At 44.1% G+C, this 26,190-nt stretch overlaps 1 protein-coding gene across 2 annotated transcripts in view; it reads left to right on the top strand.

Annotated features, from left to right (window-relative positions):
- Positions 1–25,465, top strand: part of GLI3 (GLI family zinc finger 3) — a 215,689-nt gene extending 190,224 nt beyond the window's left edge. For both annotated transcript variants that reach the window (XM_040593148.1, XM_040593147.1), the window contains exons 11-15: positions 9,670–9,819; positions 10,413–10,577; positions 13,606–13,896; positions 17,076–17,403; positions 18,590–25,465. In XM_040593148.1, the coding sequence (XP_040449082.1) occupies positions 9,670–9,819; positions 10,413–10,577; positions 13,606–13,896; positions 17,076–17,403; positions 18,590–20,874 (3,219 nt within the window). In that variant the 3' untranslated portion in view covers positions 20,875–25,465. The remainder of the gene's footprint in view (positions 1–9,669; positions 9,820–10,412; positions 10,578–13,605; positions 13,897–17,075; positions 17,404–18,589) is intronic.
- Positions 25,466–26,190: the final 725 nt, after the last annotated feature.

Raw genomic sequence — 26,190 nt, 5'->3', positions numbered from 1 at the left:
TTCATCCCAGCACTCAGAGAACTTAGTCATCTTCATGGTAACCCTGTTGCATCTTTCCCTGCTTGAGCAGGAGAGCAGGGCACACCCTTGGAGGGCAGAGACATAACCAAAACGCCCCCATTTGAGAACAGTACATTTGAGCACCGGGTTTGTGGTTTTCCCTTCCATTTCCTTCACTTCTCTTGTATGACACAAATGCAATTAGCCCTGTCCTTGGGCAGGTCACAGATTCAGGTGGTTGAAGGGAGAGGTGGAGCTTTTTTTTTTTTTATTTTATTTTTCCCTCGTAACATTACGAAATATAGAAGCCATGATACCTTGCTTGAGCTAAGGGGCAAATGTGAGGCAAAGCATCAGTGCTGGAGCAACTGGCAAAGCCCAGTTATCACAGCAGCACACATTGAAAAATTATTTCCATATATTTGGAAAATAAAAAGAGTAGAGACAGCTGGAATTCCTGTAACGTACCACCTTCACCTATTAACCTGCCAGCTAGTGATACAAGAATGCAACCTTCAAGAAAGAGATGGCACTTGATTTTAGACAGAGTTATGGAAAAGAACAACAGAAAAGAAACAAAGCTGAGAGTCATCAAAGCATCTTTCCTACCACTGTAAAAGTGGAATGATTAATGTCCACAACATTTATGTTGATGTTCTGGCAGAATCTCATTTATTAAATTTCCAGGTTTAGGAAACAAAGATGCAATTTCTGCCTGCTGCTTTATAGCTGCCTGCTCTTACACAGGAAATCAAGGGAGAGCTGTAAAACATTGCCCTTGATGGAGCTGCTTTTTGCCGCTAACAGACTTAACTGTACTGTATACATGAATATATGTATATTAAATGAAACAAGAACAAGATGTGATCTTATTGGGAAAGAATCCCTGCAATGTCCCATAAGTTCCATTCCCTCCACAGACTATCCCAAAGCCTACCAAAAAGCTGTCCAAAACCTGGAAACATAGATACAGGCTGAGGGAGTCGGTTCCCAGCCTGACAAGCAGGCTGTGTTTGCCCTGTTGGTATTATATCACATCCATACTGTATAACTACTATATCAGAGATTAAAAGAATGTCATGCTGTATTATGAACCGCTTCTTTATTTTTAGGATTAGATAACTTTTCTCTTCCCCTCCCCCCCCACTGATTCCCTTTATGTCCTAAGGGCAGATCCTTTCTCTTGGGTCAGGAATGTAATAAGGCAGGTTTTCCTCTCTCCAGGATATTGTGTCTGTCTCACTGTGTTTAAATTGCCACAGAAAGCTCTTCTGAGCAAAATACAGTATTTTCTTTGTACAAGAGCCAATGGTTGACGTATCCTTGGGGACTTCTCTGTCTTTAGCATTTAAACATGCAAGTTGGATATGTTTAACCTATTGATAGGCAATGAAGACAACTGCAGAATTTATTGCAGGAGAGCAAAAGGAGAAGCAGAAGGAAAACGTTTTTTTTTTTAACTTGAGGATCGAGAACTTTTATTGCTGCTGTTAGTGCAGAGAGATGAAAAGAAACCAGACCTATATTTTCAGCTGGAACAGGGAGAGGAGAAGAAAGCAGTCATGCTGGGTTATGTCCTTTGAATTAGCATATTCCTGTTTATTACTAATACAGTTTCATGTTTAGAGAACAAGACTCCTCCAAGCCCATAGGTGAAAAAATAGTTTGATTCACCATGGCTTGGTTAAACAGCATTTGAGACAAAAAGATGTCTCCTGCTCAGGCTTTTAGTAAACTCCACAAAATGCAAATGTTCATTAATTATTATTAATTTGACCACTCTCAGTCTTGTGCATTCCTTGCTTCCAAACTCGTATGCCCCATGAGACAAGAACAAACTCTTTCCTAGTGTTGCACTGACCCCAGGTCTTTAATACATTTTTAAATTTGACTATAAACCCGATCTTCTTGAGGTGGCAGCTGTGCTGGCCCAAGACAACTGTTGACCCCAACTGTTTGTTGCAACATCTCCGAGGTTCCCCTCAGACTGCCCTTCGTGTGGGAATTCTCCCTCGGATGCTGGAGTCAAAACAGGCAGATTAACCCAAGCTCTTTGGACCCAGGCAAATGAATAAGCAGTTTGTAAGCTATCGAGGTGGTTAAAGGGGAAGTACAGCAACATCTTGCTAAGAAAAGGTGATGAGCTGCTACAGAGCAGAGCCACACAGTGTCTCAGCACCTCCAGGACGTGATGTGATGCCCCCTACCCACCACTTTCCTCCTTTCTTAATGTTCCCATCCTCTCTTCCAGCTGTTGGTTTCCATGCTGCCCTTCTCCTGTGCCTGTCAGCCCTCTTCCATGGGCTGTCTCAAGTTATAAATCATCATTATTTTCCAGTTGACTTGGGCTTCTAATTTTGATCCCTACGTTTTTTCATTGACTGCTGTTGCCAGTTCTCAAGGGACAGAGATGGGAATCCAGAAGGGCACAGTAATAAATAAGCTTCAAGATTTAATTCAGCTGGAGTGCTGACTGAGGTCTAATTTTTTTTTCTTATAATTAAGTATTAACACTCACGGATACAGAGTACATATATTAAGTTTTTAAAGTAATGCAAGTTATATTTCCTAATTTCCACGTACTTCACTCCTTTTTGAAATACCCATCTTTTTGACTATAACTTACTTTATATAGTGATTTGATTTTTCTTTTCTGAATGAGTAAAAACATTTTAGTCACACTGGAGTTACAAAGATTTGCAGTACGTATTTTTTTATACTGTTAAAAGTCACACTCCTCTCTCTCTCACATGTAACCCCAAAAGATCTGATTACTGACATGTGGTACACCACTAGTCCTCATTTAGGTTTACAGTCATGACCAAATCTAGGGGGAGTGGGGAACTTCTTTTGTTAATAGTGGAAAACTTTGAAAATTAAGTATTGAGATTGAATGACAAGATCAAACACAGTGAGGTGAGGAGTGCAACATGCAGACAGAGTATTTAGTGCCTTCATTATACACAGAGGAAATTGCCATGCAGTGCTTTTAAGATCCAGCTGATTTTAACTGTGGGTATTCCATTTCAGCAAAAGTGTCAAGACTATCAAGGCACTGACCTGCTTTGGGCCAGATCAGCAGATTGTATAAATTGTCATGTTGCTAATCAGCATTAGCAGAGATCTGTCACAACAGCATTTCTTAAGTCGTCCGTAAAGTATGCAAGACAGCCGCAAGAACTCTAATGGAATAATAATAAATGCATCCAAAGGAAAGGAAGCAGGGGTGGAGATAGTTATCTGAGCTTCTCCACAGTCATGTGCCTATGGAGAGGTGCCAAGTTCTTCATGTATAGCTATAGCTTTAACTTAGCTTTCGGAACTGCAACCAGCTTAAGCATTTATGCCACCGTAAAGGTTTAAAGCAGCTTAAGTGCTTCTTCCGTCTCGGGAACTAAAAATGGCTTAAGTACTTACGCCACCCTAAGGACATGAGGTCAAAATCAGACTCTTGACTTGTGCAACAGTGAGGAGACATTAGTCTCTCGTGGTTGTTTAGCCAGGATGTGCCTGCAAATGATCTTTAGGAGGGAAAGGACAGACAGGATCCATACCTATTTGCCGGCAGATAAGAGGAAATTAAAATGCATGCATTGTTCTAACGGAGAGTCACAGAGGTTAGAGAGAGACTCGATTGCAGTGATTGGAATGTGTCCTAAAAGTCTGCTGGGGATTTCACTCCACAGAGACGCAGGGGTTTTTTCCTCCTCACAATGGGATTTCTATTGTCACAGGATATTTCCTGCCTCACCAGGACCTCCTTTATATCCTGGCTTCTTTACAAAGCTTTTGTCTGTCCATCTTGCTGTGGATCATGGAGTTAATCTTTATCGAGATGTTAATGAGATGGTAGGGAGGTCTGCCTGATGTCATCTTTTGGTTGCCTGACTACCTAAAATGGTAGCGAGGAGCAGTGATGAGCTCTGGATTGCATGCCTTGGGGAGCAGGCGAGCATGGATACTGCCGTAAGTGCTACCCTGTCACTCTTCTGAATGCTGATACTCTTTTTACAGTCACTCTGATATCTCAGGAAGCTGTGTGGGTCAAGAACCTCAAAAGTATGCACACCACTCATGAACAAGTGACTACTTCTAGTGGGGAATCAAAGACCTAAATGCTTCTATGCGTGTGGGATTTAGCTTTTCTGGGTCTTAAGTCTCTACCTCAGCTGTGGCCGTAGCAGTAGATACTATTTCCCAAGATTTGTTGGTAGCGGGGGTGCATTCACACGCCATGAGGTACACAGGTGCTTTGGTAACGGTCTCAAGTCCAAAGCAAAGGACTGACCTGTACTTACACCTAAGCGAGGACAAGGAGGTTTGAGTTTTGTTACCCCAAGTTTGGCAAGCTCTGGTGTACTTCATGCTATTCCGGTTGAGAAGGTTGAAGTTGTACTAGAGCAGGTGAAGAGGAGGGCTGAGAGGACAGTTGAGGAGGGGTGGACTAACACAGCCCTGGAACTGGCAATGAGGAACCTGAGAACAAAATGACAGGTAGGACACAGAGACTTCCATACCCCAAGCCAAAGCCAGGTAAGAGGGGGAATGAGGACTTGGCAGCCTAGAGGAGATGAGAAGGAGTCAACTTCTTTAATCCATGAAATGAAGGCAGAGAGGAAAGTGTTCTCTGTCAGTTAGTTGGGGTGGGGGAGGGAGCGAAATAAACACCATGCAGGGAAGCGGAGCTGTTTAAGCTAAAGGATAGTGTTGGCATGAGAACAAATGAATATAAATTGGCTGTGAATAAATCAAAGCCAGAAATCAGTTCCTAACCAGCAGAGGCGTGAGTTCCTAGAAGAGCCTTCCACTGGGAGCAGAGGGAACAGATCACCAACGTACTTAGAAGATGAAGCTTGCCCCGTTCATGACCGGGATTACGTATAGCAGGACTTGCCACAGCAAGGGATGGGCCTGATGACCAGGAACCCTCCTCCTGTTTCTAACTGTATGTGGGCTTAAGGACAAACCTGCATCTCCTATGCAAAACACATAAATAAGAACGTTCCCTTATTTATTTAAGAGGACTTATGGGTCAGGGACAGCTAATCCCTTCCAAACCAGCCTCAGAGCTATCCAGTCTGTTACTGCCGGACACAATCTGTGCACATTTCCTATCTGCAGCCTGTGGGCTCTGTGACTCCCTTGTGCAGCTGCGGGATGAGCTGTGTTTAGCAGCTGTCCCGCTGTGATGCCTCTGCGCAGATGCACGCGTCCTCTGCTACGCAGGAAATGCAGCAGCTCTGCTGGGTTGAGGGACTTTCTGTGGGAGTGCAGTCCAGGAGGAGGTTGTGCTCGAAGATGGCTTAAGTGCTGCTTCTGCTTGATGTCGGTAGTGAGATTTACTGGGAAGTTATTTAGCACCTCCTTTTTAAATTTTTAAAATGCAGGGAAATACCTGTGAGAAGGTAAAAGTCTGAAACTGTCATTGTATGATTGAAATGAAACCAGTTTTTGGCAATGGTGATACGCCTTCTGCTGTGCTGCTAACTTACCACATTATACCAATACAATATGGTCTTTTCCCAGTTTTCTCCTAGCATATGCTAGGGTAGTGTGTCTAGGTTAGCAAGCAGAATCGGGAGATTTTCCCAATGTTTCTGCTTTATCCACCAAATAACTCTTTCCTTTCACATGCAATCTCAGTTGCAGGTGACAGTCATTCTTTTTCTGTTGTTCCTAACTCATTCTTCTGGTATGGAGAGGCTTTCTTCCAGCTGTGTAACTACTGTGAGAGCACATTTGGCCTTTGTTTATGTACTGAATAGCTAATGGGTACCAAGCAGCCAGTTAGGATATGCTTAGATACCCCTTTCTTCTAAAAGACCTGTGGAGGAGGGAAACAGAACACTAAGATTATTGCAAATCCTACCTCCAGCATCATCTCACATCATCTTGGAGCAGCACATACGGTGTGCATTGATTATGTAAGAACATGTATGATTTAAGGTGTTCCCTTTTTAAAATAATATTTCTTGCCATGTAAGCATCTATGCTTCCAGGACTCTGCAGGTTGTGCTCTCCATTACCTCTGGGTTTTGAGCTTCCCCAGTAGAGATGGCAGGCAAACTTCAGCCTTGATTTCACTGAATTTGGTGGCTTATTTTGCTCTGGAACTGAAATCCACCTCAGAACTTCCTTCTTCAAAGCCAGGGCGTTCTGAGACCAAAATCAGTATTTAGGTCAGCTCCCTCTGTTAATGTTAAGGTATTTTGGACCTGAAGGATAATAGTAATATTTTTTAAAGAAAAGAAAATGAGCCAGGACAGACTGAGGTTTGGTAATGAGTATTGAAATGGCATGAAAGTGACTGCTATTCTGCAAATGACCCCTGTTTAGCAGCTTTTGGGAGCCGTGTGCAATGGGAGATAGCTAGTAGAATTCAGCTTTTAATGGGGGCTTTTTTTTTTTCAGGTCAGAAATTCTTAATAATACAGAGCTGGTGCTTCAGAGCCTTATGTTAGCAAACCTGGCACTAGGGAGTAATATCGTTGGCTTTCATGCGCCTATTTACTGTAATAAGGATTACGAACATAAGTAAAACTTGCAGGTTTGGGCCTACCAAATTAAACGAAAAGCCTTTTCACACCCTGAAACTGCATCAAAATTCAATTTCACCAGGAAAAAAAAAAAATCCTTCTGATCTAGTCCCTGGAATTTGACATTTCATGGGTGTAATAAGGTTACAAACAGATTATAAATTGAAACCCTATAAATCCTTATTGTACTGTACCAAAGCTTCTGCTTTGCATAATACTCTTATTCCTGACTGTTCTTTGTTTTACAAGCTCAAAACTATTCATTCCCTCTCATAATAGAGACCAGGGAGCCAAAAACACCGTGCAAAATCCAAAGGTAATTATCTGTCTGAGTCAAAGAACCTGAATGCCAGAGTTCACAAACTTCTGAACTTTTCTAATTGCTGCTGGTTGCAGTGAGACCTCATTCGTCTTTTAAACATGTTGTAAATATTGCGCATTGTTTCTGCCAAATGATAATGATAAAAAATCCCGGTGTAGTTAGCTCCTGTTTTGTGTTTTTATAGCTCTGCCTATGTGTCCATAGCAGATGACTGATCATTTTCATATCACAACTTGATTTGAATTATAACTTGGTTGGGGTTGCAAATGCTGTGAATCTCCTTATCCGGGAGCACTGCTGGCTTCTGCCGTTGGCCTCTGACGTGTGCTGATGTAATGCCTAGCAAGCGTCTTCTTGAAAACCAGCCTTCTGGTATTTGAGCACGTTTATAGGTCTGCTAAAATATTGCCCCTCTGCAAAAAGCAGTTGAGTGGCTTACCTGAGAGCTGAAGAAATTACCTAGATTAGCAGACAATGTCATGGGCTTGTTTCTTCTAGGCTTTACCTGAAGGTGAAGATCCTCAGAGGGGCTGAAAGAGAACGAGATGGCTTTGCAGGTGAGCTCTAGGAGGCCACCGCTTGAAGCATCAGAGCAATGAGGGAAAACAGCACAAAGAGGGGTTTGATTGTAGGAAAAGCAGAGGGAGTCAAAAAGGAGTGACAGGAGAAGAGAGCAGGGCAGATGGGTGTGGAGGGACCCGTTGTGCGGTGACCTGAGGGTGATCAAAAGACACCGGACAGGTGAGCCAGTGGAGTGACCGAGAGAGGCAAATGATTAAGCCACCATCCTGGGCAAAGCTTTGTCACTGCTGCAGGGAGCCTGGGCTGGGGAGGGAGTGAGGAAGGGAGCTTTACACCCATGAGAAAGGCCAGTTTTAGAGGATGCTCATGCTGATAAAGGCTAGAGGTCTGGAGGGCAAGGAGCAAGCTCATTTGCAGGGACAAAGAGAAAAAGTGTCCTGTGGAGAATTCCTCTGAAAGAGCATCCTTGGTGCCTGAGTGCCCACACAGTGGGAGGTAAAGGGAGGTGCTGTTGTGAACTGATTGAACCAGCCTTGAAGTTTTTGTATCAATTATAAAGCCTGTGTCACACACTCAGTTTTCATTTCCCTCGCGCCTGTGTAGGTTTAACCAAATAACTCACTGTCTGTAATGTTTACAGAAGGATTTGGCCACGAATTACTTGAATGCATTGATTTTTGTCCTATTACTTCTTTCTCTTTTGGCAAAGAAGAGTGCACGTTAACCTTGTTGTACCCTTGCGATGCCATTTCGCAGCACAGGACATCTGTACACATTTGGTACAAGCATGTGTGTCGTGGATGGACTTGAGACCTGCCCTTGAAACGTAAACTCCTGCAGATTACATGTTGTACGTTGTCCAGCACATCTGCTTTGTTCATGCGCTCTGCACCCCATCACAACTTTTAAGAAATAGCAATAAAGTTTCAGAAAAAGCGCAGTCATCTTTTACAGGCGGTGCACATCTGTTTGCCATGATGATGCCACGTAATTATGAACATAACTGATTTTATTTGGTTTTCTGATTGTTTTCAGGACTTCAGAAAAGATCAGGATTATCTTCTTTGTGTTCCAGTATGAACTACTGAGTTTCCGTATGGCTGGCTTTTTCTGTGAGCTACTTACAGAGTAGATACAGATTTCATCTCTGTGCTGTGATCAAATACAAACTCTGGAAGGATTTTGTCTCGTACCTTAATGGAAATAATCGCATTTGCTGAGAAATGCGGCCATCTAGTGGCACAGCCAGCGAGGTGTGGTAGAAAGTGCAGCAGTGGGGAAGTCTCGGAGGCAGGGTTTCTCCCAGAGTCAGCAAGGATGAGTCTGGTACCTCCTGCTGAAATTCCAGCCTTCATAAACTTGAAAGCCAAGGTGTAGGGTGCTTTTGTTGTTTTCTGAAGCTGTGCAAAAAAATTCAAACAGTTAAACCTTGAAAAAAATCAAGGTTTTTGATGGGTCTGGCCATTTGTGCTCAGCAGGAGAATCAGCGCAAATTAAATCCATATTCCAGTGCTCTGCTGGACTGGATCTTAGTGAAGGGAACAGAGCAAGCTGCTTTTCTGGAAGAGTAAAGGGTACACAGCCCTGTCCTGCCTCTGGATACACTCAGGCAGGTGACGCGGATCACAGCAAGGCACATGCATGTGTGTCAACAGGCCAGGCAGGAAGGTGTCGCCCCCAGAGAGCCGTCCATGGCAATGGCAAAAGCCGGCTTGGGGGATGCCTCGCTGCTCGGCGGGTTTTGTTACTGCAGTGTGTAGGGTTTTGTTTCCCCCACCACAATGTGCACGCTAACCCAGTACATTGACTGAAAGCAAATACCAGTAGCGGGGAGCGAGTTTAAAAGCTTTGGTGGAAACTTGGTTTAGCAGACCTGGTGATTTTTCAGGCTGGGGGGTGTGTTTCTCAAGGCCTGGTTTTGTAAACCTTGTTTGTGCTGAGTGGCACTTAGGTACGGCTTCCCTGATCTGCGACGGCATTGCTCAATGTGAATCGCGCAAGTGGTGCCGTGCGTGAGATTATCCAGGGTCTGTTTAACAGCCTGTATCCCTGAGGCCTGATCCAAAGCCTGTTGATGTCAGTAGAAACAAATTCACGGGCCTTAATGGACTTCCAATGAATTTGAACCCCACGATCGCTTTGGAGCGCGGACGGTCTCCTCACTCTTTCAGTACTGTGGGATCCTGGTTCACACCTGAGCCGCTGGTGCTTTTCCAGTGCAAAGCCGCAGCAAGGCTGATGGCGATGGTACGTTTCCATTAAGCTGTAATCCCTCTTCTATCCAAACAGCACATAAACAATGACCATATACATGGTGAGAAGAAAGAGTTCGTGTGCCGATGGCTGGACTGTTCCCGGGAGCAGAAACCATTCAAAGCCCAGTATATGCTGGTGGTCCACATGAGGAGACATACAGGGGAAAAGCCACACAAATGCACTGTGAGTAACGGGGGCCGAGCTCCAGGCTCAGATGGGGGAGCTGGGGCTGGGCAGCGAGCAGAGTGGTGTGCACGCTGCATTCTCTGTTCTCTTGTCTGTCAGATGTTTGCTGGAGAAGAGACGACCGTGTCTGCTTTTTTATCCGGCTCACCCAGATGACAAGAGCTTTAGGAGTGGTGATTCACTGGATAATTTGGCCCACTTCCTCAAGTTTAATGTGCAAAGAAGCCCCAAAAGGCATTATTAAACAGAGCTCAGTTTGCTTGATTATTTAAAAGCATTTTCTTTTACAGACCTGGGTATTATTGCTGGCCACCAGCCTTCTAATTACTTTGCAGTAGATTTCTGTCTTAGATGAAGCACACAAGTACTGTGCTGTCCTATGAGAGATTTACATTATCCTTCATAAGCATTTTGACTTGAGCTGTGATGGGGTTTGCCTGGGTAAAATTTAAACCCAACAAGCCAAAACAGAATTACACTGGGCAAGGTTATGAAGGCTTGGGAAGTTTCTAAACTTCTGTAGGTCAGCTTTTACCGCTTCCTGCAAGTCCAAAGATTAAAATTAATCCAGACTTACTTCTTGTCTGCAGTTTGAAGGTTGTACAAAGGCCTACTCCAGACTAGAAAACTTGAAAACACACTTGAGATCTCACACTGGAGAAAAACCATATGTGTGTGAACACGAAGGCTGCAACAAAGCTTTCTCCAATGCGTCCGACAGGGCCAAGCACCAAAACAGGACTCATTCCAATGAGGTAAGCAAGCACAGCTCGAAACAAATACTAAAATTTGGTATCAAACAGACTTACAATGTGGTCATAGGAATTTCCTCCAGAGGACGGGCAACCCTCAGCATCCTGAAAGAAACGTAAGTTCTAGATGGCTTTTACCAGCACAAGCTTTCCCATGTCATATGGACCTAGAGAGGCTGTGGGTCATTTCATTGAGTGTAGGATAGGTTCGAAGGAGAGGTCTAATGGAAACATGGCTGTTAACCAGGGACAACGCCTGGTTTCCTTGGAAAGCTGGGATGGTCTCTCCCTCCGGAGTGGGAGGGCTGGCCCCAGCAGCAGGAGTGTGTCACTTGCCAGCACTGGCAGTGGCACCTGGCAGTTGCTGAGCCACAGTTCCTGATGCCTCTTGTAGCATCCTTTTGGCTGTGGCAAGGAGCTGTGGAGAAGTCTTCAGGGTCTGGAAAACGTGGGTTGCCCTGTAAGTTCTGAGTTACGCCTTCTCCTTCTCCTCTGGGCTATTTCACTCTTTCTTTCCATCCTGAACAGACTTCGTGGAACAGGGATGCAGTGAAGGGAATTTGAGCTTTCTCAGGCAAACCAGCTGTGGCAGTCACAGCCGTCTCCCAGGCTCTCAGCACAACATCTCTTCGTTACCGTGTGTTTCCTGTTACTGTTGCCCCTCGTTCAGGAATCACACCGTCTTCATGCCTGGTCCCTGTTTCATTGCACCATGTCAGGTTACACAGGGAATCACATCATCTCAGTCTCACACCTTGGAGCCCAGTCTCTCCTCCTTGACCTGTCCCTGTACTAATTCATCTCTAGCCTAAACCTGGAAGTACAGACATACCAACATGGTGACTGTGTGGCGTGGAAGCTAGGAGCTATATCCATTTCTGCAAGGCTTGTATCCTTCTCTAGCTGCATCAGGTCTCTCACAGGCATTTGCTGGGGCTGGCAGAATCTCAGGAGCATTCCTCTTCTTCCAGTCCCCTGGACGCCGCAGCATCTCTTGAGTCACAAGGGAATACCTGCTGTAGCAGGGGTTTGGACTAGATGATCTCCAGAGGTCCCTTCCAATCCTGACCATTCTGTGATTCTGTAAAGCAGAGAGCACTGCAGATGTCTGAGTTCAATGCGTCCCTGCAATGCATGCTCTCAGCAGCCCACCTAATAATGGGGCTGAAGCCCAGCAGCAGTTTTGTGAATTGTCACCAAAGTAGAAGGAAGTTCACCAAGTCTCTCCAATAGCTCACTGAGAATTTTTTTCGTTCACTGTCTGAACCAATCTGTTTGTTGCCTAGTTGATGAGTAAAATCCTCTCAAAGATGTTTTCAGGTCAGGATTTCATGTCTAACAGTAAGTCACCAAGACAAATTTGCTGCCACGCGTCATTTCTGGTAGGTGCAACAGCAAGAGCAAATGAAAAATTTCCTTCACCATTACTTCATAACGAACCAGGCTAATACTCTTAGGCAATGCCTGCTGATGGAGTGCTGTGAATACTGTGAGAAGTGCAGACCCGATTCAGCACTTCCTTGCAGTGCTATTTGAGTTGTAAGTAGGTAACCTATACTTAGATTTAAAAGCAACTGACATGTCTTGATGCAGATAATGCCTTACACATGTAGAAGAGAGTGAACTGACTTGTACTTCCATAGCATCTTGAGAAAACCTGTTTCAGTGGCTCAGCATCAACTTTAAATTGCTCATCATCAACATTTTTGCTCCTAGTCAATGGGAGGTTGTTTTCCACTGATGTCAGTGGAAGCAGGCTCAGGCTTATCAATATCCATGAAGAAGCTACATTTGTCAAAGGCTCCAGAGTGCCATGTGTAAGCAGACAGAGAACCCCTTTGACGAACTTGGCACGAGTGTCTCTTATTCTTTTTTTTTTTTTTTTTCCCTCTTTCCTTTTTCTTGAGGGCTAGTATAAATAAGAATTTAAATCAGTACTTTCTTGGAAACAATACAGTAATAAAAGGGAGTGAAAGACACTTTGTTTCCTGAGGCAATTAAAGTGTTTAGGAAGAGCTCCACTCTTCTTTCTGATCCTCTGTAAATACATTTACCAAAGTCTTTGTTAAATTATAAGGCTATAAATTTACTTTATTCTACATTGCTTAGTGAACTAGAGAAATTTACAGACAAAGGAAGCAGGTTTATGCTGGTAGCAGTAATACTACTAGTGCATTTTCTCAGTGCAATTGCTGTGACATGAAAATGCTCATGGTACTGTGTGCTGTGCTTTGACATCATGCTGGTGATCTGAAGGAGCCAGGAAAAAAATGCTTCCTCTGACAATACTGTCTGAATAAATGTCCCAATATGTTTTGGAGGGGGTTGTTTGCCTGTGAATGTCAAGAAGTAGGTACTGGCCATACTAGAAATAGGGTATGAGACTGCTGAGGGCAGTGGACAAGATAGGAAATTAGGCTAGTCTTCATAAATTGCCGTAGCTCTGTTGACTCTGCTGCTGTGATAAGTGGAAGCTGTGACAGTTCATATTATGAGAAGTTCTGCCCTCTGTAAACTATGTGACATTAATGGGTTATAAAACAGGTTAATAGAATATAACAATGAGTTAATAAAACCCAAGGGAAATTAATAGGTTTGACTAGGTGTGCAGTCACAACTCGATAGGACAAGGGGGAATGGCTTTACACTGAAAGAGGGCAGATTTAGATTAGATTTAAGGAAGAAATTCTTCCCTGTGAGGGTGGCGAGGCGCTGGCCCAGGCTGCCCAGAGCAGCTGTGTGTGCCCCATCCCTGGCAGTGCCCAAGGCCAGGCTGGATGGGGCTTGGAGCACCCTGGTCTAGGGGAGGCTGTCCCTGCCTGTGGCAGGGGCTTGGAACTAGGTGATCTTTAAGGTCCCTTCCAACCCAAACCATCTATAATTCTATGATTCAGTCACTGTAGAGACCATAAATTAGATAACGAATTCACTGTGAAAGCATATAACTGTAACATCAGCTGTGCTCCAAGGAGCTGTACAGGAGTCCCATGTGAAATTAGATCTAATTTAAGTGGTTTTCCTGTCTTGGCAGAAACCGTATGTTTGCAAGATACCGGGCTGCACAAAGCGCTACACGGATCCCAGTTCTCTCCGGAAACATGTGAAGACCGTGCATGGCCCGGAGGCGCATGTCACCAAGAAGCAACGGGGAGATATCCACCCAAGGCCTCCGCCACCGAGAGACCCGGGCAGCCACTCTCAGACCCGGTCACCAGGCCATCAGACTCAGGGTGCGATTGGTGAGCAGAAGGACCTCAGCAACACTACCTCAAAGCGTGAAGAATGCCTCCAAGTGAAAGCAGTCAAGTCGGAAAAACCAATGGTATGCAATACACCATGCTGCTCCCTTTGTCCTTTTTCGTCTTGCCACCAGTTAATAATCCCTTTATAAAATAAATGCTCAAGCCCATAAACTCTAGCTCACAAGGTTAGGTTTTGTGAGTTATTCTTTTTCATTTCCATCATAAAATATTTTTAAAGCCTAAGAAATAGCAAATAAGAAGGTTACATCTAATCTGTGCAATATGCAGCAAGTGCAGTGTTGGCAACTCTCACAATAATTGCTTCTCTTAAAGCTCCATCTTTCAGAATCACTGTATTATGAGAAAATCACAGTTTTCATTTTCAAAAAAGCATTTTTTTCCACTCTACTATTTGCAGAAGAAAGATAATGTGAATCCTGCAGAATCAAAACCAGAATGCAAAAAAAAGACAAGTCCAAAAGACTGAAATGATGATATTGATGGTGATAACTTTTGGAGAACCTGGGAAAATGATCAGATTTTAGGAGCTTGAGGTTGTCACGTCATGGATCAAACTGAAGCAGGATAAATTGTCTTTCTTAAATAACAGGATGAGACCTTTTGATAATATGAGATCTCTATTGTGATGTGATCTCTTACGTTAATCTGATACTTAATTTAACTTCACCAAGTTAACCTAATTTAAATTCAACTGAGTTGAGCTGAATTAAGAGTCGCTGCAGGTCTTTTCCCTCTTTACCTTAATGTATTACATTAAACCAGTATAGGCTTGAATGTCAAAAGGACTTTGTTCCATTTTTTCACACTCTATCTTAAAGAAGTTATTTCATTTGCCTGCATTTTGTGTGCCATTCATCTTCTCCAAAAGCGGTCACTCTGTCCTCTTCCACATCTGGGTCTACGAGTCATCTGGACCCAACCCTTGGGGACTAGAAATTTGAGTCCTCTGAATTCTGCTCATACTGTTAATCATGCTGCAATTCAAAACGATTACTCACTGAAATACGAGTTACTGCTATATTGTGCCTAAGGCTTACGCCTAAACTGTGAGGTATTAATCCTGAATTTGGAAACTTCCAAGGGCCCAGAGTTAACTCCCGCTGAAGTCTAAAGGAGATCCTCTGCCATCTTTGGCGCTAACCACCTTACATTACAAAGGAGCCAAACCCCTTCCCCTTTTGCTTAGCTAGGGAAATCTGTGGCATTATTGGGGCCTGTTGAATGTAGATGTTTTTAGCATGAATAAGATTTGCAGGAAAGGGGTATTAATGCTGGTTGCTTGCATAGTATTAAAATATTTCTCACTGAAAAATATCTTCTAAAAACAGTTCTGCATTTCCTGCTTTTCATTGCTTGTGTGAATTAAGATATGTTTTCTGTTTTCCAACTAATCCAATGTCTTTTCTGTCTAATGCTCTTAAATGTCTTGTTCTAACTTCCTAAGGACAGTGGGTAATAAGGTGAGGGCATTTTAACTTTTCCGCTGTTTTTCTCATTGCAACATTATTTAAGTCTTTATTTTAGCCGTCTGCCTGTTGTCCAATTGTTCCTTTATTTAGTAATGTGCAATCCATCAAACTCATTCCCAAACGTAATGTTCTGTGAGCATTTTGCGACACTTGACATATGAAAAATCTGGCTTATATTGGTGAAATCTCTTCAGAAATGTCTTTGTACCTTCTCCTCTAGACAGAATACCCATTTTTTTCTGTACTGCACATCTAGAAATGTATGTTCCCCGTAGTACAGTTCTTATTTCTGTAACCTGCCTCACTGTGATCTTGACACATGGCTACAAGAACAGACTTCTGACTATTACTGCTCTTCCATATGGCATGGAGCTATTGTCCAGAGGCACAAACCCTCCTCTGTGTAATAACTGTTATTTCTATTCTTGTCACCAAATCTGCCATGACCAGGGTTTGGAAATGAACTTGCTCAGTGTGGCCTCATAAATTCTAAATATCATCATTCAAGTTAGAAATAATAAAATAGTTATTGCATCTTAATGGACTCCTCAGGGGCATATGAAGCTACAGTAGTGCCATGAATCTGTGTCTTCAATCACTGATGTTAAAAGTGAGAGCTGTCACTGCTGCCTCAGAAATTCTAGCTAGCATTTGTTAGTAAAATGTGCATAAAAATCACAGGCTGGCAGAAAAAAGTATAAAAAAGCACAGCAGAAACCCCAAAAGTGAAATACTTACATGAAACTGTTCTTGGGAGCAAAATGTTACTGCATGCCCCACTGATACAACCTGCAGTGGGATATTATGTCCAGAGACTTCTGTCTGTCTCACTGTCTGTTTTGTCTGTCAGTCTGTCAGAGTGTTTCAGTTTGTCAGAGAAATTTTACCATTCTTTTATGAGAACTTTACAAGCATAAAAAAAAAAAATCAAGCCCATATTTCCCTACAGCACTGCTAGAGCAGCAGAGAACACTGTCTGTTTAAGAAAGAAGCCACTATTGTGGTGGGTTCATATCCCCATAGATAAGCAGCTTGTACTGTGTACTTGAATTCTTAAATCTAAAATCTTAAATTCTAGTGAATAAAGGGTTTGATTCAGTAGATCATCACCTTCTTGATTCAGGGCAGAGGTGGTATAAGTTAGGTATAAGAGGAGGTATAGGTTAGCCCTTAGTGCTGCTAGGGTCACAGGATGCTGATAATATGATACTGGGGTTTTTGCCCTGTTGCTTTTTCCTCGTTTTATTACATGCCAACATTTCAGGACAGCTGCTGCTCGTAACAATGAGCCTTAGGCTTGGAAAATACTTACATTCTTTAGCCACAAGTCTAATTAAAAAAAAACCAAGTTCCAGTGTTGTTGGAGTCTTGGTTATTTCTTGCTGCAAGCCTAGCGGTGTCAATTAGACCTCATAACATGGCTGAATTCTGATTTGGTTTGCTGAGCCGCAGCTTCCATTGGGAGCAGCGCATACCCGAAGTAGCATATCCATACATACATGCTCACGAATGACATGAAGTGCTAGAAGCAGTTATGGGAGTAACTGAAATAAACGTCTCATGCAGTTAATCTCAGGTTTTGCAATGGCATTCACTGCAGTTAGAGTCTAGAAAGCCTCTTAATGAATGATCACTGTTATCATTTAACACTAAACTTTGCTTTATGTTGAGTTTTATGTGGCTCCCTTTAGACCCACATTTGCTGCAAGTGCTTCTGTCGACATTGTTTGCTTAATCCTCACGTTTTATTCCTTGCTTCACTCCAACAGACATCTCAGCCAAGCCCTGGTGGTCAGTCTACATGCAGCAGCGAACAGTCCCCCATCAGCAACTATTCCAACAATGGGATCGAGCTTACTCTGACCAGTGGTGGTAGTGTAGGAGACCTCAGTGTCATCGATGAAACCCCAATCATGGACTCTACCATTTCCACAGCCACCACAGCACTTGGCTTACAGGCCAGGAGGAATATGACAGGGACCAAATGGATGGAGCAAGTGAAATTAGAAAGGTTGAAACAAGTTAACGGAATGCTTCCGAGACTGAACCCCGTTCCACCTTCCAAAGCCCCAACCTTGCCACCTCTCATAGGAAATGGTGAGCTACATGTAACAGGAGTGGTTAACACTTTTTGTCCTTAAATTCTTTGCCTGCTAGCTCGGTCTTGCAACCCTTGCAAAAGAGTAGTACAGCTTTTGAGACTCAGCAGCTGTGGCCATGGTTTGTACATGAATCACTGTCCATTTATCCCCTCACGACAAGTCCTACTACCCACCCTGAAAGAAGTCTGATAGTCCCGTGTTTTACAGAACAGGGGCCAACAAGGGAGCCATGCATCACATTTTAAATATTCCCTGCAGTTAAAGGTTTGGACCCAAGATCATCATCATAATCCTGTCTTGTTTTGAGGCAAGGCAAATGAAATAAATACTTGCCAATTTCTTGTACGGAAGTCTTTCAGATGAGACCTTAGCAAGGCACGCTTTGCATAGATGTGTTGGGCTGCCCTTTAAATAAACTGTTTCCAACACACAGAAGTAATTGTATGTACAGATCCTACTGCTAGGAAGGCAGATGTCCATGAATGGGGGCAAGGCAAGATTGCACTCTGAAAATCCATAGTTGTTTTCATATACAGAGCTGCTCGTTGCCAAAATGTATGTCCCCGCTGCCTCTACATGGCATATACAATATAGGTTTCTGTGCCCCACTCAGCAGTAACAGCCCAGGTTTTCTGAAATCCGTTCTAATTGAAAGAAACTATGGAAAATTAAGAAACGTATTCTGTTTACTTAAAAACAAAACAAAGCAAGGAAACCATCAAAGATGTTTTGCAGTTGTTAGGAGTTACTTCAAGAAGATTTCAAGAAGTCTTAGAAATGACCTTGAATAGCCTCCAAATTTGTATATTTCGCCGTTCCATGCAAATGCCTGTTCAATTATATTTTGCCTGTAAAAAGCTCCCTTACAAATGTGTCCTTCTGGCACATCAGTCAGAATAGCTGCACTGCAGGCTGGAGCGCTATGCGAGCTGATGACAGTTTGTGGCTATGGCCTATAAATTTTGTGCTAGAATTCACACTGAAATGTTACCCTCGAGTCTCGGAGTTAGCTCTTAACCTAAGGACAGCATTTTTATCCCGACTTCTTTCAAGAAAGGGCACTGCTATGATTTGCTGTGGTGATACAGGCTCTTCCTCTGTACTCTCCTTACTCTAGTGGGTATTTTCTGTGCCAGTTTCTGGGTGATGCCCATTTATTTATCTCTGAATTTTACCTCCAGGTACCCAGTCGAACAGCAGCTGCAGTGTAGGAGGATCCATGACTATTCTGCCAAACAGGAGTGAACTTTCAAGTACAGACATCACTGTGTTGAACATGCTGAACAGGAGGGACAGCAATACTAGCACCATCAGTTCAGCCTACTTGAGCAGCCGCAGATCCTCTGGAATTTCACCTTGCTTCTCTAGCCGGAGGTCCAGCGATGCCTCCCAGGCAGAGGGAAGACCACAGAACGTGAGCGTTGCAGACTCCTACGACCCCATCTCAACAGATGCCTCCCGGCGCTCCAGTGAAGCGAGCCAGTGTGATGACCTGCCAAGTCTTCTCAGCCTCACCCCGGCCCAGCAATATAGGCTGAAAGCTAAATATGCAGCAGCTACTGGTGGACCCCCACCAACTCCACTGCCTAACATGGAGAGGATGAGCCTCAAAACAAGGATGGCACTCTTGGGTGACTGCAGGGAGTCCGGAGTATCTCCACTGCCTCCAGTGAATGCCCCTCGAAGATGTAGTGATGGTGGGGCAAATGGTTACAGCAGGAGGCATTTTCTGTCTCACGATGCTCTAGGAAACGGGATGAGGAGAGCCAGTGATCCAGTAAGAATGGCCTGTGACAACCTCTCTGTCCCTAGAGTCCAGCGTTTCAACAGTCTTAATAGCTTTAACCCTCCTGCTTTGCCTCCATCCATGGAAAAGCGCAACCTTGTTCTTCAGAACTATACCCGTTCTGAGGGTGGCGTCTTCCGTGGCTTTAGCTCCCCCTGTCCTCCAAGCATCAGCGAGAACGTTGCCCTGGAGGCTGCTACGATGGAAGCGGGTGGCAGTCTGAATGATGAGGATCTCCTGCCAGATGACGTGGTTCAGTATCTGAATTCCCAGAACCAGGGCGTATACGACCACTTGTTGAACAATGTCCTAGACAGCAACAAAATGCATCATGGCTCAGTGTTAGGAAACGACAACCCCAGCAACTTTGACCAAGCCCCTCCACCAAGCAGTCAGCAGGCAGGTTCTGAGACAAACAAAAGCGACTTGCCCATTCAGTGGAATGAAGTAAGCTCAGGAAGCTCTGACTTATCTCCTTCGAAACTGAAATGCGGCCAGCGCTCCACAGTGCAGCAGACTCGGGCCTTCAGACTGTACAACAATATGATGGTTCAGCAGCAGAACCTGGAGAGAAGCAACGTGGACCAGCAGAATGGCTATCTGGTGGAGAACAACAATTCCTACGGTTTACAGCAAAACGCAGTTCTTGGCAGCGGAGCCGCTAATTCTTTCAGCGTGCAGCCCAATAAGCCTTACAGTGAAAGCATCAGCAGGCAAGCAATGATGCCTGGAGCAATGGACAATTCCTGTGGCATGGCAGTTCAGGGGCAGAAGCTGAGAAGCAGCAACGTGCCAGTGAGTGGGAACCAGCAAAATTTCGGCCATCCCATGGCATCCAGCGATCAAGCTGCCAGTATGGCAAATGGGATGCAGAACAGCAGTATGATGGAACAGGAGTATCTGCAAAACCAACCGGTCGGAGATGACGTTCATTACCAGGGAGTCAATCAATCCGGTCAGATGATGCTGGGGCAGGTTAGTCCTACCTCACAAAGCAGCCTGTATCAGGGGCCGCAGAGTTGTCCGCCAGTGTCTCACACCGTTGGTAGCCAGCCTTCAGGTTTGTTGGTGGCCAAAAGTTACCAGCCATGCACCAATTACAGCAGCAACAGACGGCAAAACATGTTGAGAAACAACCTGGCACAACAGCAAGGACACGTAAGTGATGGCAACCAGACGTACAGGGTAAACACCATTAAGATGGAGATCCAAGGTCAATCACAGCAGTTCTGCTCTAATGCACAGAATTACTCTGGTCAGTTATATGACCAAAACATGGGCTTTAGCTACCAAGCTATGAAAACAGGTTCGTTCTTTGGTTCGGAAGCTAACTGCCTGCTGCAGGGGACTGCGACTGCAAACTCATCGGAACTTCTTTCCCCGGGGGCTAACCAAGTGTCGAGCACAGTTGACAGCATTGACAGCAACAGCCTAGAGGGTGTGCAGATTGATTTCGATGCTATCATAGATGATGGGGACCATGTCAGCTTAATTTCGGGAGCCCTGAGCCCGAGTATCATTCAGAATCTCTCCCGCAATTCCTCACGCCTCACCACTCCCCGAGCGTCTCTTACATTCCCAGCTATGCCCGTAAGCACAACCAACATGGCTATTGGTGACATGAGCTCTTTGTTGACCTCACTTGCAGAAGAAAGCAAGTTTCTTGCTGTTATGCAATAGACATTAGAAAAAACAAACAAACAAAAAAACAAACCCTTAGGAGATAACAGAATGGAAAAAAGGACTCATATTTTTTAGTTGTGTATGTATTTTAGCAATCTCATCTCACCTAAATGGGATGTGTTTCAAGTATATTCCTTTTATGGAATAAGGACTCTGAAAACCCTAAAGTGTTCTAGGGAGAAACTGTCTTCCATTTCAGTTTTGAATCAGTATTGCTACACCCATTCCCCCCTGCCCCTCTTCTCTCTCTCTCCCTCCCCTTTTGAATGTCTGTATGCTTCCTTTTTCTTTTTTTTTTTCTTTAATTGTAAACCAATGTAAACGTGTGAAGTGCATGTTTTTGTTTTGTTTTGGGTTTTTTTAAAAAAAGAAAGGTCTGATGAAATGACTTCGCTATTTTCTGTTACTCAAAAGAAACTAGACCTTGTAAAACTGTTGCAACTTCCCCCCCTAAACATATAGGCACAAAATAACCAGGCACAATATGAAGTCAGCATGCAGGGATGAAATCTTCTCTGGATGCGTTGGATACATCGCACCAAGGTGGACAACCAGTTTAGAAATGCACTGCCATGGTACCCCTAGGCTGTAGTTTCAGAATCATGGAGCAGGATAAATTAGGAGGCTCAAGCAAACAAGAAATGTAGAGCCATCAGCCCTTTGATCCCTAGGAAACGTTTAAGGATTTTGTAACACCACACACAGACAGCTGTCACTGCCTTGCATAATGATACTGAGATTGTTTCATGTTCCCATTTCAGAGGAAGGAAAGAACCAGAAAGCTGTTCTTAGTCCAGCTCTCACCTTTTGCAGTATTTGCTGTTCTGTTTTTCAGTATTCTTTTTTAAATGACTGGATAGTAGAGTTATGGGCGTGTTTGGTGATTTGGGTAGTCTAGAATCCCTTCGTTGCATACCATATTTGTGAAGAGATGATCAGGGTCTTACAGAGTATTTCATACAATGAAATAACAAAATTGCAGTATTCCATACTGGGGACTTTTTTTTTTTTTTTTTTTTTTTTTTTAATGCAATGCAAACTCTTGAGATGTGATTTGCTGAGCCACTGGTTCTTATTTGCAATAATAATTCCTTTGCCGAGAGAACTGTCTTGTACCTCTCTTTTAGCACGTACAGCTTCGTGGATGGATGGTATGTTTTAAAATAAGTAAATGGCTGTTGAAATAATGCACAGTTAGGGCTTCAAAAGCATCATGGTCATGGCATATAAACCAGGTAGAAAGCAAACACCCCATTTCTTGGACTAGCCAAATAAATGAAAGCGATTGCAAGCAATCTGATAATCTTACATGTCTTTTCACCGTATCCAGGTTTTACAAAACAAGAAATTTAAACTGCCATTCAAAATAGCAATGAAATGAGCAGAACAGCAAGTATGTCTGGTAACTAATCAAAACTCAGAAAGAACAACCCAACCTCTTGGTGACACCAAAGTGCATTTCATTTCAAAGCAAGCCAGCGAGCCAATGCCCAGGGTCAGTTACACCAGTACAAATTGGAACTAATGCACTGTGCTCATGAATCTGCTCACTGGTAGAGGTGAATGGCGTTTCCTCCATAAGCTGTAGCTCTTGTAGCATGTTTTTTGTTGTGCTGGGCTTCACATGTGCGCCCCTGAACACACAATGCTCCTAGGCAAACAGGTTGGGATGGAGAACAGTTAGAAGGCCAAGGTTTAAGTTCACCCACTCCTAGAATCTGCATGCAAGTCCAGCCCTTGCAGACTTCTTAGTTAAATCTCAATAGTAAAACGATGCTACAGGATGTAAATGGTGTAGACGCTTAGTCACGGATTTGATGTCTGCAAGGAGCTGATGTTAGAGTAGACACAATGAGAAGGGGGAATGGGGTCAATTTTGAAATATAGATAAACTTTAGTCCAGTCAAAATTAGGGATAACACCAGAAGGTGGTTTCTATAGGCTGGAAGGCCATAGCAGTAATATTTTTGACTGTGGAAAAATGGTGAAGTAGCAGCTGAATCAGGGCATGGCATTTGAGGAATGTGCAGGAATACAACCTCAGTGGAGCTATTGGTTAACATTCATCTATTAACAGCTGTTAGAATCAGAGGAAGAAGCTGTACATCAGCAGGAAAACATCACAGGAATCCAGTGCTGGGGCCGTATTTGGGCTTATCACAGCACGTACCAAGTGATTTGCGTTATGAGCTGGAATGTCAGAAATCAAGACAAATGTAATTATCCTACGGCTTTTATCATCATCCAGCTCCTGTCTTTCTCCGGATCTTTAGCAAGTATTTCTTCCTTCCTCTGCCTCAAGCATGCATATTTCTGCTCTTTGCCCTTCGCCGTTTCCCCTCCTGACCTTCCTGCACGGGGAATCAGGCACAGCTCACCATGGCAAACGGTCGATTTGCTGTTACAACATGGGAAGCTGCTCCCCGTTGCGCTGTCATCGCCCAGAGGCGCCTGGCAGGGACCCGCTGCCCATGCACAGCCCTCACCCCTGCCCTGCTGCTGGGGCGCAGAGGGATGCTTCAGTGGCTGCGCTGTACATGCAGTGCTACGGTACAGCTCACGCCCCTGAGGAGAAACAGCAGCATATGCATGAGGAAAGGCTGTGCTGGATGCATTTCAGATGGATCTCGGTAACCGGTCGCTGGCTGTTTATTAAGCCATCAATGACATGTTTATAAACAATTTCAACAGGGCAACTTATGACCAGCTTGGGAGTAGGTGAGGTGGCTTGGGAGAGAAGCCTTTTATTGTTATAGAGCAAATACATTTAAGAAGCAACAAAAAACAACAAAAAATCCCATTTTTTTTTAAACTCAGTTTTCCAGTTCATAATTGTATTTGCTGGTGAGTTGAAGCTGGGAAGCTATTAACAGATGTGATCCATCAGAGCTTAGAAGGAGCCGTTCAGATTGCTCAAGGCTAAAAGGGACTGTTTGAGGAGCTAATTTGCCTTCCTGGATTTGACAAACCTTCGTCACTCACTTACCCTGTCTTGGGTCAACAGTGTGTCTTGGCCGAAACCACATGCTCCAGAAAGGCAGCCCATTTTGATTTGGTGAGGTTGAAGAACCAGAGACTCTACCATGTCCCCAGGGAGTTTGTGCAAATGGTTTATCATTTTCACCGTGAAGCATATGTGCCACTTTTGTTCATGTTTCACTTTTCAGCTTTAAGTATCTTCTCATGCTTTTCTGGTTTATGCTGAAGAGCCTGTTTTGGTACCTGTGAGGGCAGCAATATGTCATAGACCAGCTGTCTCGGGTTTGGGGTTGGTTGTGGTAAGGTAGGCTGGGCTCTCTGAGCGTGGTGTTGTTAGCCTGGGCACCATCTGTCACTTGTCAACCTCAGTCCCAATGCGTGGCAGTCTTGGGGGGGGGTGGGTGTCCCATCAGCATTGCTCACATGTTTATGGCACCCCTCTACTGCTGCTCTTCCAGGTGCAGAGCCAAAGCTTGCTTTTGTCTATCTGGTACATCAGGTGACGTAGCCGTGGCAGCTGAAAACCCACCACTCATGCCAGAGTACTAGAAAATGCAGATTGCGGATTTCCTGTTTTTAAAGCATTGCAGCCTGAGTCTAAATCACCTTTTCTTGTAATGCTCTGTGGGGATCTTCTAGATTCATTACTGCTGGCCTTGGGCGCGTCTGCCTCCCTTAGCCTGCGTGAAGCATGCAGCTCTCCCAGCAGTTCTGCTTCCCACAAAGTGGGAGTTGCCGGTGAGAGCTCGTCCACCAGGTCTGCCTGGGTGGAGGAAAGGTGGGTTTGCGGAGAAGTCGGCGAGCTTCCAGGGGGGCTTTGCTGGTGGGTACGGTGGCCCCATATAGCCACATGGCAGATGATGTTATTCTCTCCTTGGGGAATGGCACCGAATGGTCCATGCATTGAGGTGCAGGCTGGCTGCCTGGCTTCCAGGCATCGCTTCCCCCTGCCCCTTGATGAAATGGCTGGCTGGCTCTCCCACACCTCTTGCTCAATGGCTTCTCCTGCTGAACAGCAGTGTTCATATTCTCACAATGTATGTGCCTTATTTTGTGTTGACCCTGTAAAAGAGAGGGACCAAGATGTGTTGCCAAATTTTCCCGATGAGGCTATACTTGCCATCCAGCTAATAGCACATACCACTGTTAATAGTGTCCAAAATGTCTTGTAAACCTCTGGTATTCACGTGTTATTGTCCTTGGATTGGTGGAATGTCTCCTATGGAACAGTTACTGTTGTCAGTCCTGCAGATATGTAAGATAAAAGAAGTGTTCTTTTTTTTTCCCCAGTTTTTTTTAGGGTTTTTTTTTATAAAGCTTGTAATCCTTTTTTTTTAAAAAAAAAAAAAAAAAAAGAAAGAAAATGTGTAAATACATTTACATACGGTAGGAATAGTGTTCGGCTGTAATGGGCCTTAGTGGTCTTCATCTGATAAAACTGCAGTTATGATCTGATGTTTCTCGAGCCTTAGGTTGATCTGAAGGGTCTGTAGCACTGTGTACATATAAACTGTACTTCTGCTTTCAGAACCGCTTAGCTCTTTTGTAACAAAGAAAAAAAAAATGTTTCTTACAATGTCAATAAAAACACAAAAGCCTTTGTACTTAACTTCTTAGCTTTCCGCTTTTAAAATATCTCCTTGGGGGAGGGAGTTCTTTTTTTGTTCGGCTGAAGAGCCTGGTTGCAATCAGCGTGTGTATCGCTTCCACTCAACGGTCGCTCGCTGTTCTGTTCCTGCTTCCCAGCCTGTTACTTCACTTCATTCACATTTTGAAAACCAACAGGGAAGCAAAACAGGGCGTTTGCCTTCCCTCTAAAGAAAAATGGCTGAGGGGTGTGGGGTGAAGAAATAAATGGCAGTGCAGTGTCACACAGATGAAATGCTTGAAAGGAGGAGAGAGACTGGCCCGGTTAACTGCTGTAAGAGCCATGGTTTCAGAAACTGAGGTGAAGGCCAAGCTGTGCTGGACGCCAGGCTGTTACTGTATGGGGGCTGTGTCTGGTGCCTCACTGAGGGTCTCTTGCAGAGGCTGGGCATATGAAGAAGCATGGGACATGAGAAGCTCCTCTGGCTGGGTTAGGCTGTTGGTGTCCGCTCTGGTGGGTTACTGCACGATCTGCAGAACTAGATGATGTCTTCAAAGCTGGACATACTTAATGAGCGTTCCGTTGAGTATAGCAGTCAGTTGGGTGATGTGAGGTTAATTGTTGCAAACAGTACAGAAGATGTGGTAGTGCTGCTTCATTTTAGGGTGACTGAGCTGTTCTCATTTTACGACCTTTTTTACTTTTTTTTGCTTTGCTTGTACCTCGACAAGACCTGGACCACTCTG

This window comes from Falco naumanni, chromosome 4, assembly GCF_017639655.2.
Source record: "Falco naumanni isolate bFalNau1 chromosome 4, bFalNau1.pat, whole genome shotgun sequence".
NCBI classification, from domain to species: domain Eukaryota; kingdom Metazoa; phylum Chordata; class Aves; order Falconiformes; family Falconidae; genus Falco; species Falco naumanni.
This window is presented reverse-complemented; position numbering and strand designations above follow the sequence as displayed.